A 14,422-nucleotide genomic window follows, 5' to 3' on the forward strand; every position below is an offset into this window, starting at 1 on the left:
CAAAATGGCACCTCATGGCTAAGAAGAAAATAACAATAGTAAGTTTACAACTTAAATTGTAAAGGTAATATATATATATATATGAAGAAACAATAAAAAGGGGAGCAGACCGAGGTATGCATTCCATTCCATAAACATCTAATAGCATTTCAAGAAATTTAAGCAAATGCATAATGATCAGCCAAGTTTTACCATGATACCAAAACAGAAGTACTTTGAGCTTAATGTCACGTCACGCAACCACGCGAGTACCACAAGAAGCAGATTCCTAAGGGAGCAACAAAACTGAGTAAGGCAAAACTTTTTATTAACTTCTAGATACATGTCAAATTTACATCCAAGTTCAAATATGAACACTAGGTCAAAACTTGTGTTATTGTCATCATCATTGTTGCTGACTTCATCGTCAGTGTCAAGGTCAGTATCTTGATATACATCATCATCGTCTTCGGAATCGATATCGGATCCATCATCATTATCCTTTATATCAGAAATCACACTAAGAGTGTCATATGAATTCTGTGATCTCCCCGCCTGTCCTCTCAATCTTCCGTAAACACTTTGACCAGTGAACTGCAGTCCCCATATCAACAGTCAACCCAAATTGCACCATCTCTCCACATATGCAGAGGATTTGTGAGTATATGTGCTCTTCGGCAACAGTAGCCCTTGACAACAATGACGTTATCAAACAATGATACAAAGCTTTGTCTGGCTTCAACCCAGCCAATTTCATCTTTTCAAAGCATCTTAAAGCCTTCTCCGGGTGAGAAGCACGTGCCCATCCATGTATTAATGTGGTATAGGTTTTGACATTCGGCTTTACTCCAACAGCTTCCATTTGTTCAATTGTTTTTGTTGTAAACAAACAATAATCCTAGCCATATAGATGGAAATAAAGATGCTAAATTTGTTAATGCGCCCCATACAACATGCTTGACGCATGAATTTTTATTAGTATTTATTTTAAAAAATTATCATTTGTTATTTTTAAAAAAAGAGAGCCACTAGAGGATTCTAAAATATTGAGTCTGTAAGAATTTGTAATTTAAAAGAGCATATTTGTAAGACCTAAAAATACAATTAATAATCTATAATTCTCTTGAAGAACTACAAAATATGCCTGACACATGAATTTTTACTAGTATTTATTTTAAAAAATTATCATTTGATAATTTTAAGAAAAGAAAGCCACTGGAGGATTCTAAAATATTGAGAGTCTGTAAGAGTTTATAATTTAAAAGATATTCTAGAAGTGTTGAGAATTTTGTAGAGGTGGTAAATTAATAAATAGTTGAATGAAAAGTTCTAAAGAGTGAATTTTAGTTGATGATTATAATACATTCTATCGGTTCATTAGAGAAAATAATGTGTATATAAAGAGTGAAAGTCTCATTTATAATATCAAGAGAACACCTGCCTTGCTGAAGAGTACATATACTCACAAATCATCAACTAAGAGGAGAGATTGATGGAGAGATTTAAATGAAAAACATAAATGAACGTTGCTGAAGAATTTATACTCTTTAGTATGTATAAATTCTTAACATTTGAAAATAGGTGTAAGTTTTCTTTATTTTTATTATATGTTAAGGGTATTTTAGGTATTTCAATCTTTTTGAACGTTATTTACACATTCGGTATTCGGTATATAAGGAGATTTTTTTCACTTTACCCTTTAGAGAGCAACAAATCCTACCATTTCCTGCTAAATCGTCCAAAAGGACTTTAGTGAAAATGGCTAGGTTAAAAGTTTTTTTTTTTTTTTTTTTTTAAAATGGGTTCGGCGGCATGAAATTGAAGATTTGAAATTAGTAAACACACAGTTAAAGTATTCATCAAGTCCACACTTCTCTGTCGAGTAACATGAAATATTTTAACACATTTGTTCTGAAAAATGGGAAAAACATAGAAAAAACGTGAAAGAACGATTGGTTCAAAGAGCAAGAATCAGTTTTGGGGATTGTATGGTCTTGTAAACTATATAATATTTGCAGGGTAGCTAAATTATTCCTTGCCATAGTCATGGAGCTCTAAAAGATCATTGTAAGGTGTGCGTATATTTATGTATTTATTACATAGTTGTTTTATAGTAATGCATTAAATATGATATTTTGAGTCAACTCTCCTTTGGAAAACAAGTCTCATTCATGCAATGTGGAATGGAGATTAATGATGTTAAATTTTAAGAGAGGGTCCTTTGTTTTTTTTTTTTTTTTCTGAGAGAGAGAACATAACATACATCTAGTTGGAAATGAACGCCACCGCATGACTAAGAAGAAAATAACAATAGTAAGTTTACAACTTAAATTGTAAAAGTAATATATATATAAATATATATATATATGAAGAAACAATAAAAAAAAAAAAAAAAAAAAAAAAAAAAGTGAGCAGGAGGTAGGGTTACAAATGAATTGAGTTGTTCATGAACAGCTCGGGCTCAGCTCGCTCTAGGCTTGACTCGGGCTTGGCTCACTAGTAAATGAGTCGAGCCTGAGCCCAATTTTCAGGCTCGTTTAGTAAACGAGCCGAGCCCGAACAACGTTGGACTCGGCTCAGCAAGGCTCGTAAACAGGGGCTCGGCAAGGCACGTTGAGGCTCGTGAACAAGGCTCGGGCTCGCTATATATATATATATATATAGTAAGTGACACATTAAAAAACATGACTTAGCAAGTTAGCATAACTCGAACCCAAAACTTCAACATAAAAGAATAGAACTCCTAACACTCCTACCAGGCTATCACTAATCCACTTTGTGTCTTCAAAGTACAACATTGATTAATATATACTAATATACATATACTAAACAAATTATCAAAGACAATTTTAACAGAATCAATGACTAGTACAATTTTTTTAATCATTATCGGTAGAAATAATAATTATTCTAAATTAATAATTTACATATCAAAGCTAAACACCACAAGAATAATATTGGAGAATCATCATCATGTTGATCTAAAGCTAAACACCACAATTTTGTTTTTATTAAGTATAAATAGAAATCAGAATTAACTCTATGATCTTCAAAGATTCGTCGATTTAAGTATAAATGGAAGTCAAAATTGAGCACAACTTAGATAGATATTTTCTAATCTTTAATTCAAATATTTATCTATATTATGTTATAAAATATTCAAATGTGAATTAAGTATGAATGAAAATCAGAATTGACTCTATGATCTTCAAAGACTCGTCGATTTAAGTATGAATGGAAATCAGAATTGAGCACAACTTAGTCTACTTTGATAGGCATTTTGTAATCTTTAAGGTATTATTTATTTATCTTTTAATCCTAACCCAATAGATAAAATTTTAATTTATTAATATTAATTTATATATTTAAATAATTACTAACTAATACATCCTTAGAGTATATTAAATTATCATTAACTAATTAAATTAGCTAATATATTATTTGAAAATATATATATATATATATATATATATATCACGGATCGGATCGAACTCACGATCGGATCGGAATTTTAATAGCCCAATATGTGAGTTATGGATTCGATTTTTTTGAATCTGTTACCGATCCGTGAGTGTAGTAATCTGATCCGATCCGCACGGATTAGATTCACAAATTATTTGCCCACCTTTAGGTGATACGACAATGAATTTGGGTCACTCAGTTGCAATAGATTGTAGATCTCTCAACCACAAAAGCAGAATATGTCGCAAGCTGGCGAAAAGATGATTTAATTACAGAGCTTCTTGGAAGAATTGGGAAAGGAGTGAGAGAATAGTGTTATGTACAGTAAAAGTCATAGTGCTATCCATGGCGTTTCATTCCAGGACGAAGCACATACAATTGAACAACTATCAATCGACCCTTGAATGTGTGGGTTCGATCAATGCCTGGAATATCTTCCATAGATCAAAGATACATTAACTTTGATCGATGAGAAGACAAGGTATTTTAGAGGGACTACTTTAGTATATTCCGCACTTGTTATATTGCCCTAAGTCTATAGGTGTAGAGTAGTGTGTGTGTGTGAAAGAGGGCCTAGTTTTGAGTGAACCACGTCAAATCTGTTTGTTCTTGATAGTGTTTTTTCCCTTTTTTTTTCTTTTAATTGAATATATCTACAACACTGTTGACACAAATTGGGTTGTGAACACCCTAACATAAACAAAAGTAACATTATAATTTTAATAAGGGATCATTTGTTAAAAGGCTAAAAATTATAAATTAGGGATAAATTGTGGGTTAAAAATTTAAAATCTAAAGTACGTAAACAAGCTGTAGAATCATAAGACTGGTTTTTAATTTAGGGACAGGTACATCTAAAAAAACATTGCCTGATTGATTACAAATGGGTTAAAGATTCTGTAAATAAAAACCCAGAAACCATATAGAACAGACCATACTGCAGCATTACAAAATGTATATGCATAAAAAATATATATATATCCACACACACACAGAAATATATGCGAGTGTGTATATGAAACTTACTGAATTAAGTCTTCTGAATCCCAGATGCCACCCAAAAACTCTTGATACATAGCGCCGCATGGTCAGAGCTCAAACCAATGAAACTGCTTCGGTTTCGACTGGGAATTTTCTAAAGATAAAATAAAAGAGTCGGATACACACAGGATTTTTATTAGCCGTTTTGGTTTCCGTTTACTCAGTTCTGACCAAGTACAACAAGGCAAGCAGGATTTTGGCTGAAACACCCAAAAGTTAAATTTAAAATGTACGGTGTCAAAACCACATAAAGAGACGAGTCAAGGAAGACCACTTGTTGATGATGGCCACGTGTATGAGATGAGAACAGAGATCCACCTTACTTATGGGTCTGCCAAGACGGCAAAAGCCAACTTTGTTCATTTTATTATATATTATCAATTTTTTTATTTTATTAGTATTATTTAACAGAGATCCACCTTACTTATGGGTCTGCCAAGACGGCAAAAGCCAACTTTGTTCATTTTATTATATATTATCAATTTTTTTTATTTTATTAGTATTATTTTTTTAATAAGAAACTTCTACATTCCCGCCATGATTCGCAGACACAAAAGCACACTGGAGAGAGACAGAGAGTGGCGGAGCCAGCATATGTCCCGTGGCCTGGCCAGTATCTAATATATATAAATTTCTAAAATTATTTTATATATATATAAAAATTTATGTATTATGCCCTCTAAAAATATTAAATTTCTAAAATTCTCTTAACTTATTATTATTTTTTTTTTTCCCTCATTTACTCTTTAAATTTATTTAATTTCCTTTTAAAAAAAAGTCCAATTTTTCTTAATCAATCATACTCTAATTATCTACTTCGGATATGACCCAGCAATTTACTAATATATTTGAATATTTTATAACATAATATAGATAAATATTTGAATTTAAAGATTACAAAATATCTATCTAAGTTGTGCTCAATTCTGATTTCCATTCTTACTTAAATCGACGAGTCTTTGAAGATCATAAAGTCAATTCTGATTTCCATTCATACTTAAATCGCATTTGAATATTTTATAACATAATATAGATAATATTTGAATTTAAAGATTACAAAATACCTATCAAAGTAGACTAAGTTGTGCTCATTTCTGATTTCCATTCATATTTAAATTGACGAGTCTTTGAAGATCATAGAGTCAATTCTGATTTCCATTAATACTTAATTCACATTTAAATATTTTATAACATAATATAGATAAATATTTGAATTAAAGATTACAAAATATCTATCTAAGTTGTGCTCAATTTTGATTTCTATTCATACTTAAATCAACCAGTCTTTGAAGATCATAGAGTCAATTATGATTTCTATTCATACTTAATAAAAACAAAATTGTGGTGTTTAGCTTTAGATCAACATGATGATGATTCTCCAATATTATTCTTGTGGTGTTTAGCTTTTGATAGGTAAATTATTAATTTAAAATAATTATCATTTCTACGGATAATGATTAAAAAAATTGTAGTATAATTATTGATTGTGTAGTACTATATATAAATAAATGTTGAACTTTGAAGACACAAAGTTGATTAGTGGTAACCTGGTAGGAGTGTTAGGAGTTCCATTCTTTCATGCTGAAGTCTTGGGTTCAAGTTATGCTAACTTGCTACATTTGCAGCCCTAACCTTATATGAGCTTTACTAAAATAAAAAGTAATACTGTAATAATAAAAGAAAGAAAGAAAAAAGACGGGCCAAAAGCCCAAGATCAAATGTATAACAAACATACACACAGGCCCGAAGGTCACGGCCTTAGCCAGACCTATGAAGCTGCGCAGCCCAACCTGGAAGGGGTTAAAAGCCGTTTCTTTCATTTCTTGAGAAAGTTTTACTAGGTATAAAAGTTACAATACACTCTATATATATATATATATATATATATATTTTGTTGTTGACAAAAAAATTCACACTCACCACACTTACTGTTACACACCCATTACAATACAGTATAATCTCTATAAATTAATAATATTGGGATCTCATAAATTCTATTAATTAAGCAAGGTATTTTGAAGCATGACATGAACAAACTCAGAAAATTTTCTCCACTGCTAGATATTAAACAAAAAACAAACATACATAAGTCTAGAAAAAGTGTATATACCATTCCCTAGCCACCAATGTGTATCATAGGTCTATTCGGTGTCTTTGCAATTTCAAACATTCCAGCATGAGATGCTTTCTTCCTCTTGACCTGAAGCAAAGAAGCAATAAAAATATTTGAATCCTTTTTGTTTTTGAAGTACAAAAGACGAAAAGAACAACATGTACAAGCTTACAAAGCTGAGAAAGAGGAACACTAGAAATTTCCATCAAGTTCAGTGCATTAAGAAGGAAAATCTAAAGATCTTGGTGAAAGGGGAGAAAATTAAATGAAGGTGAAATTCCTATTCTGAGAATTTGTTTAATAAAAATTATATAGGAAGCTTAAATTAACATAGGGTGACAAAAAAAAAAAAAAAAAACGAAATCTTGAAACCATAATTGCCAAAAAAACAAATGAAAAAACAAGTTACAATATAAGCACAAAAGATGAAGGCATGCTTAAGAAGTTCAATATGGGATGGTATATGTTCCATTCATTGAACATATAATTTATAGCCCAATCTCTCACCCAAACTACAACCTTTTCCATTACACAAATGTGGACAAATTCATGAAAGGATTGCAAATGCATACCGCTGCCCCAATTATTTCCTTGAGTTCAATATCATCAACACCACGACGAAGGGGATCCCTCAAGCTAACCTGCAAAGAATGAACTCTGCTAAGAATAATGATGAAATGCATTCAACAACTCAAGATAGAATTTAACAGAGGCTGCAAGTTCTGGTAAATCTCATATAACAAAAGTAGAACAGTTCCACCTAAATTAACACCTAGTTGCTTGTAAAAATGTAACAAAACTCTATTTTCTGATTCCAGCATGCTACTGGAAGAAACAAGAGCTCCAGGCACTACTATCCAGAAACAGGATCCATTTGAAGTTTCAATTCACCTTTTTCCTTTTAAGAGTGTTGGGCTAAAAGGTGAAAAACGCTAAAGATTATAGATGCTAAAATTTGTTTAAATCCATGTATACATCAAGTGATCAACAGGACACAACCATGACTGGAACAAAGAAATTTTAAACTCTTATCTAAACTATAAATTCAAAGCTTCACGAAAGCCAGAACTACCAACCTTTTGCTAATTTTTGAATTCAGAACTTCAGCATAGCCATCATACATCTTTTTTTTTTTTTCTTTTGTGTTTTTTTTTTTTTTTCATCTTTCATTATTGTACTTTTTCAATATCAACAGTATGAACTGAAACAACAGAAATTTCTCAATCTGGATTTAATAACTTTGTCCCATGATACATGCTATTCATCAAAGAAAATTAAAATTATCTAGAAAGTATGAGTGGATATTATATAAGCAAAGGAATTTGAGGATTTGCAGCATGTGACAAAACATAGGAAATGAGATATTGATCAAACTGGGAATAAGAACGTTATCAGTCTCCCAGTAGTCTCCTCCCATTTAATTTAATAACTTGTTTTAGTTTTTACAAATAATAATATAAAAATTAGAGTATGAGAAAGATATAGGGAAGATTGATGATATGCCTAATGTTGACAGCATCCATGTGGAAAAAAAATTAAGAACAATGTTGCCATAAAATTAAGCGAGAACAATGAGATGAATAAATTATGTGATTGTAAAGTCTAAACAGGTAAAGCTACCAAAATAGAAAAGACATTTGTTCGCAACAGCAACAAGGACAGCTTAGCTTTATGGCAAAAAATGTTGCATAACCAGGAAATAGAAAGCCAGCAAATAAATGAAGCTGAAGCAAAACAAATGAGGACAGAACAACGCCTGATATAACCAGCAAAAGTTAATTGAATGACATAGAGATGGTACCTGCAAATAACTACATGAAATAAAGTTTCACATTTGAGAAACTAAAAAATGAATTAGCAATAAAGTCCACATAGCATGCATGTACAAACTGTATAATAGTTCGAAGAGAAAACTCGCCTCTGAAGGGCCAAATAGGCAAACTTTAAAGCTCCCATCAGCCAAAAGTCGCAGCCTATTGCAACCAGCACAGAAATGCTCCGTCATCGATGTGATAAAAGAAACTGCTCCTTGATGCCCTTCTATCCTGAAATTCTTGGCTGTATCTGTGTGATGATCCTGAAGTCTTTTTAGTCCTGAAAACCGTTGAACCTGTTCAGTAATAGTATGATTTAGGATATGTATGAAAGGGCATTCAGAAACCAAAAACATCTGTCAGAGTTCTTCTACCTTACCACTCTGTCCAACATTTCTGAATAGGGTACGAGTTTCTTAACATTCCAAACATTTCCGTCAAAAGGCATAAACTCAATAAACCGGATATTTATTGGTTTGTCACGTGTTAACTCCACAAAATCACAGATTTCATCATCATTGAATCCACGCATTACAACACAATTCACCTGCAAATGGGATACAGCACATATACTTCAGGCACAAATCACAGAAACCTTGATAAAGAACAAACTAAGCAGAAAGCCATAGCTAAGAGAATTAATAATATAATATATCAGTAAAGGAGCAACTAAAAAGAACAAAACTTTATGAAACAGAAACATATAAAGGAAAAGTTGACAAGAGCAAACATACTTTAACAGGATTGTATCCGAGATCTACAGCGGCATTAATTGACTCGATTACCCTTTCATGCCCTTTACGCCTGGTCAGAAATTCAAATTTTGCGGGAACCAATGTATCTAAGCTAATATTCAGTGAACTAAGCCCACATTCTTTTAACTTCGGAAGCTTTCTTGCAAGAGTTATTCCATTGGTGGTCATGGCCAGGGTCTTAAGCCCTTTCAAGTTAGACAGCTGTAAGCATATTTCTTCAATATCTTTCCTAATGGTGGGTTCTCCACCAGTCAAACGAATTTTGTCTACCCCAGAGCTGACAAATAGATTCGCCAAATGAACAATCTCATTCTGTGACAGTACTTGTGGACTAGGAGTTAGCTCCACACCCTCAGCTGGCATACAATACTGACATCGTAGATTACAACGCTCCGTCAAGGAGATTCTCAAGTAAGTGTGTAGCCTTCCAAATGAATCAACTAACATGTCAGAAACTGGATCATCTCTTGGTGCATCTTCTGATAACTTTTCACATGAAGTCGCATACATCTTGGAAAAGGATCCATCCAGATGGCCACTTATTAAACCTTGAGGATAATTATATCTGGAATATGACCCTGTTTTACAATTGACCTGCATGTTGTAACCGGTTATTTTTGAGAGAAATCAACAGTTAGAGTAAACCATAATTAACCATCAGTATCAACGAAATTCGTGCCCAAGGTTGAACCATAATCAAGAGATAGATAAACTGGTAGACTTAATAAACTAGATATCTCAAAGGAAGAGATTGCAGTTGGGGAAAAAAGAAATCTGATAAAACTCAAAACATCATTGTTTAATAAAAAAACCAATTCACCAGTTGGACATTTTTCAAGAGCATAATAGGATCATAAAACAGTACATAGATTCAATTATTTTTTCAAAGAAATCAAAATAAAATAGATTGAACTCCATTCATAAGCACAAAATGTCAAGATACACATGAATAGCTTTTTGTACCCAGAAAAAAAAAGAACATACACATGAATTCAATCATAAGCACAAAATGTCAAGAAAAAACAGAGAATGAAGCCAAGACCTAGAAAATGTGTTTGCAACATAACCCAGGTAGACAAATATCAAACAAATGGCAAGCAATGTGGCATATATGGAATCATATATTAAGAACTGAATTATTTCCAGCCTTCTTGGTGAATTGGTGAAGACTCCTATATATAATCCTTTATCATCTACATTGACAAGAAGGGTTCAAGTATTTGGTCACTGAGGAAACACTTGATGTATGCAAGGCAAGTATCCATCACCTTCGTATCAATGTGTCGCCATCACCAAGAATAGCAAAGCCACAAAACTTTTTATGATAATGTATTCACAAAAGAGCACCCAAAAGGAGGCTGCGGCCCAAAACAACTGCACAGACAAAAAACCTATAACCTTAAGCTAGCCACAAAAGACACAAGAATTTCCATAGATTTATAATTTTACCACTGAACCCAAAAGAACACAGAACTAAGTACAAAAAATCTAAAAGCCCTCCAAGGAGACTCCACCACCCCATCAAAGGATCTTGTGTTACGCTCCCTCCACAAGGCCCACCATAGACAAAGGAGGGCAGTCCTCCATGCATCTCTACTCGGGGGCCATACTGAACACCCTCCCCAAGCATCAATCAGGCTCAACACAGACTGGGCAAGACAAATGGATCCAAAAAATGGCACACGATGGGTCCCATCCATCCCTAGCTCTGGGGTAGTGGAGGAGGAGATGATCCACCGACATTGAGGACTTGATCGATCAACCTATGTGGGAGCAGTTTTTTGGAAACTCTCTCAAAACAGATTTTCAAAATAATTAAATTCTTGTTTCACATAGGACTTCTATAGTGGCCATAGATATGGGTTTATAATCTGTCTAGGGTATTCTCTTGAGCCTTTCTATAACTTTGTGAGATTTTTATTTTTAGATGGAGAAAGCTTTGAAAATCAATATAGGGTTTCCATTGACCATCCTACTTTATGTGATTGAGAGATTCAAAGCAAGGAGAACATTAGAGAATCATACAATGAAGTATCAACTGGTCAAACTTGAAAACTAAGGACTGAACAACCATGGAGGGCAAGCTTAAGGGATGATCACGCTCGTTGACTGACAACACGAAGGACCTTGGAGGAATACTTATAAATAAATAAATAAAACGAAGGACCTTGGAGGAACCATCTACCATAAGTTTGAGTCAAGAGGTAACTAGGTATTTCTAGCGTTGGAAACCTGTGTAACCTAGTTGCATATCTCCCTCGTAGTGGATTCTTCATGGTCGGACTAAATCCTGTGTTTTTCCTTTTATATGTTTGTGCGATTGCAACAGATATAAATGTTTAACTAATTAACAGGATATTAAACTAAAATTAATGGAAATTCAAAAAGATAGTCAGAAATTAATATCCATAGGACCTCTTCGCCCCTCTAGGTGTAATTGAATCTACTTTGACATACTAGAGCCTTTGGTAACAGTCCTCATATTTCTCAAACATATATTGACACAATCATATGGTGTGCAAGCATGAATGTTTGGCTATGATGAATATCTGTAAATCTATATTCATTTCAGACCCTAGTGATTTATGCAGCCTATTTACTTACATTTTGGCAAGATTACAGAAAAAGCACGTTTTATCAAACAATTGTTATGTCCTAAAGACAGCTCTTCCACACCACTCAACAGCTTCTCTTCTCTTGCCAGATTTTAAAATTTTGGAATTTAAATTACGCAATTCAATATACTTTTTCCTCACCAATTTCACTTAGAAATTGATATGATACTCTTGACACAAATTATCAGATCGGGGACCTTCTGTTTCTTTAGATGGGGGCTTACTAGAGGAGGCTTGGAGCAAAAAGAGAGGTAAATATTTCACATATAGAACAAAACCCAGAATCCATATAGAACAAAACATACTGCAGCATTACAAAATGTATATATATATATATATATATATATATCCACACACACACAGAAATATATGCGAGTGTGTATATGAAACTTACTGGATTAAGTCTTCTGAATCCCAGATGCCACTCAAAAACTCTTGATACATAGCGCCGCATGGTCAGAGCTCAAACCAATGAAACTAAAATAAAAGAGTCGGATACACACAGGATTTTTAATAGCCGTTTTGGTTTCCGTTTACTCAGTTTTGACCAAGTATATCAAGGCAAGGAGGATTTTGGCTGAAACACCCAAAAGTTAACTTTAAAATGTAAAGTGTTAAAACCACAGAAAGAGAAGAGACAAGGAAGACCACTTGTTGATGATGGCCACGTGTATGAGATGAGAACAAAGATCCACCTTACTTATGGGTCTGCCAAGACGGCGAAAGCCAACTTTGTTCATTTTATTATATATTATCAATTTGTTTATTTTATTATTATTAATTTTTTAATAAGAAACTTCTACATTCCCGCCATGATTCACAGACACAAAAGCACACTGGAGAGAGACAGAGAGTGGCGCAGCCAGCATACGTCCAACCCTATATAATATATATGAATTTTTTAAATTATTTTATATATATATAAAAATTTATATATTATGTCCTCTAAAAATATTAAAATTCTAAAATTCTCTTAACTTTTTTTTTTTTTCCCTCATTTTCTCTTTAAAATTATTTAATTCCCTTTTAAAAAAAGTCAAATTTTTCTTATTTAATCATACTCTAATTATCCACTTCGGATATGACCCAGCAATTTACTAATACATTTAAATATTTTATAACATAATATAGATAAATATTTAAATTCAAAGATTACAAAATATCTATCTAAGTTGTGCTCAATTCTGATTTCCACTCATACTTAAATCGACGAGTTTTTGAAGATCATAGAGTCAATTTTAATTTCTATTCATACTTAAATCGCATTTGAATATTTTATAACATAATATAGATAAATATTTGAATTTAAAGATTACAAAATACCTATCAAAGTAGACTAAGTTGTGCTCAATTCTGATTTCCATTTATACTTTAAATCGACGAGTCTTTAAAGATCATAGAGTCAATTCTGATTTCCATTCATATTTAATTCACATTTGAATATTTTATAACATAATATAGATAAATATTTGAATTTAAAAATTACAAAATACCTATCAAAGTAGACTAAGTTGTGTTTAATTTTGATTTCCATTCATACTTAAATCGACGAGTCTTTAAAGATTATAGAGTCAATTCTGATTTCTATTCATACTTAATAAAACAAAATTGTGGTGTATAGCTTTAGATCAACATGATGATGATTCTCCAGTATTATTCTTGTGGTTTAGCTTTTGATATGTAAATTATTAATTTAAAATAATAATCATTTCTACCGATAATGATTAAAAAAAATTGTAGTATAGTTATTGATTCTGTTAAAATATTCTTTGATAATCTATTTAGTATATGTATATTAGTATATATTAATCAATGTTGTACTTTGAAGCCACAAAGTGGATTAGTGATGGCTTGGTAGAAGTGTTAGGAGTTCTATTCTTTAATGCCCAAGTCTTGGGTTCAAGTTATGCTAACTTGCTAAGTCCTATTTTTTAATGTGTCACTTACTATATACTCCCTCCATCCTAAAAGAAGTGTCATACTTTCGTTCTTTTTCCATCCCAAAATAAGTGTCCACTCCCCTTTTTCAAATAATATATTTCACATCATTCCAAAAAAAGTCCTTTGAGTTTCAATTTCAAACTTGAATAGTCAAAATTTAAAAAGGCAAATTAGTAATTTTTCATGCAGACAATACGTGTCCCACATGTCCCCTTAAAAATTACTACTCCCTGTAAGTGACACTTATATTGAGACGGAGGGAGTATTATATATATATATATATATATATATAGCGAGCCGAGCCAGAGCCTTTTTCACGAGCCTCAACGTGCCTTACCGACCCCCTGTTCACGAGCCTTGCCCAGCCAAGCCCAACGTTGTTCGGGCTCGGCTCGTTTACTAAACGAGCCTGAAAATTGAGCTCGGGCTCAGGCTTGGCTCATTTACTAGTGAGCCGAGCCCAAGCCAAGCCTGAAGCAAGCCGAGCCCGACCTATTCATGAACATCTAGGTTCATTTGCAGCCCTAGACTGAGGTATGTATTCCATTCCATAAACATCTAATGCATAATGATCAGCCAATTTTTACCTACTTGATGATACCAAAACAGAAGTCCTTTGAACTTAATGTCACGCCACCAACCACATGAGCTTGAAAGGTCCAAGTCCTTGATATTAAGCTACATACCACAAGAAGCAGATTC

The 14,422-nt window shown here is 32.8% G+C and overlaps 1 protein-coding gene across 3 annotated transcripts; it reads right to left on the reverse strand.

The window, feature by feature from the left end:
* Positions 1–2,199: 2,199 nt before the first annotated feature.
* LOC132311797 (GTP 3',8-cyclase, mitochondrial-like) lies at positions 2,200–12,375 on the reverse strand. Of its 3 annotated transcripts, XR_009483108.1 has the most exons (7): positions 12,174–12,374; positions 9,144–9,758; positions 8,789–8,956; positions 8,514–8,705; positions 7,168–7,236; positions 4,468–6,682; positions 2,200–2,621 (listed from the first exon to the last, which is right to left on the reverse strand). XR_009483108.1 is itself a non-coding variant. In XM_059809900.1 (6 exons), exons 1-6 carry the CDS (start codon positions 12,231–12,233, stop codon positions 6,599–6,601), a joined length of 1,188 nt encoding a protein of 395 aa, XP_059665883.1. In that variant the 5' UTR covers positions 12,234–12,374; the 3' UTR covers positions 2,200–6,598. The 3 variants fall into 3 exon arrangements, 1 of the variants encoding a protein (XP_059665883.1); XM_059809900.1 differs by having other exon boundaries at positions 2,200–6,682; XR_009483109.1 differs by lacking the exon at positions 2,200–2,621 and having other exon boundaries at positions 6,612–6,682; positions 8,514–8,689; positions 8,784–8,956; positions 12,174–12,375.
* Between the last annotated feature and the right edge of the window lie 2,047 nt (positions 12,376–14,422).

The sequence above is a fragment of the Cornus florida genome, unplaced genomic scaffold, assembly GCF_030987335.1.
Source record: "Cornus florida cultivar Cherokee Brave unplaced genomic scaffold, ASM3098733v1 CherokeeBrave_3.0.0_Hap2_Chr06, whole genome shotgun sequence".
NCBI classification, from domain to species: Eukaryota; Viridiplantae; Streptophyta; class Magnoliopsida; order Cornales; family Cornaceae; genus Cornus; species Cornus florida.

Excerpts from the sequence above, each read along its gene's own strand:
- LOC132311797 (XM_059809900.1), bottom strand. The coding sequence starts at position 12,233 with ATGCGGCGCTATGTATCAAGAGTTTTTGAGTGGCATCTGGGATTCAGA. Across the intron at positions 8,706-8,788 it reads CAGAAATGTTGGACAGAGTG|GTTCAACGGTTTTCAGGACT; the intron begins GTAAGGTAGAAG and ends ATTACTGAACAG. Across the intron at positions 7,237-8,513 it reads GCCTATTTGGCCCTTCAGAG|GTTAGCTTGAGGGATCCCCT; the intron begins GCGAGTTTTCTC and ends CATTCTTTGCAG.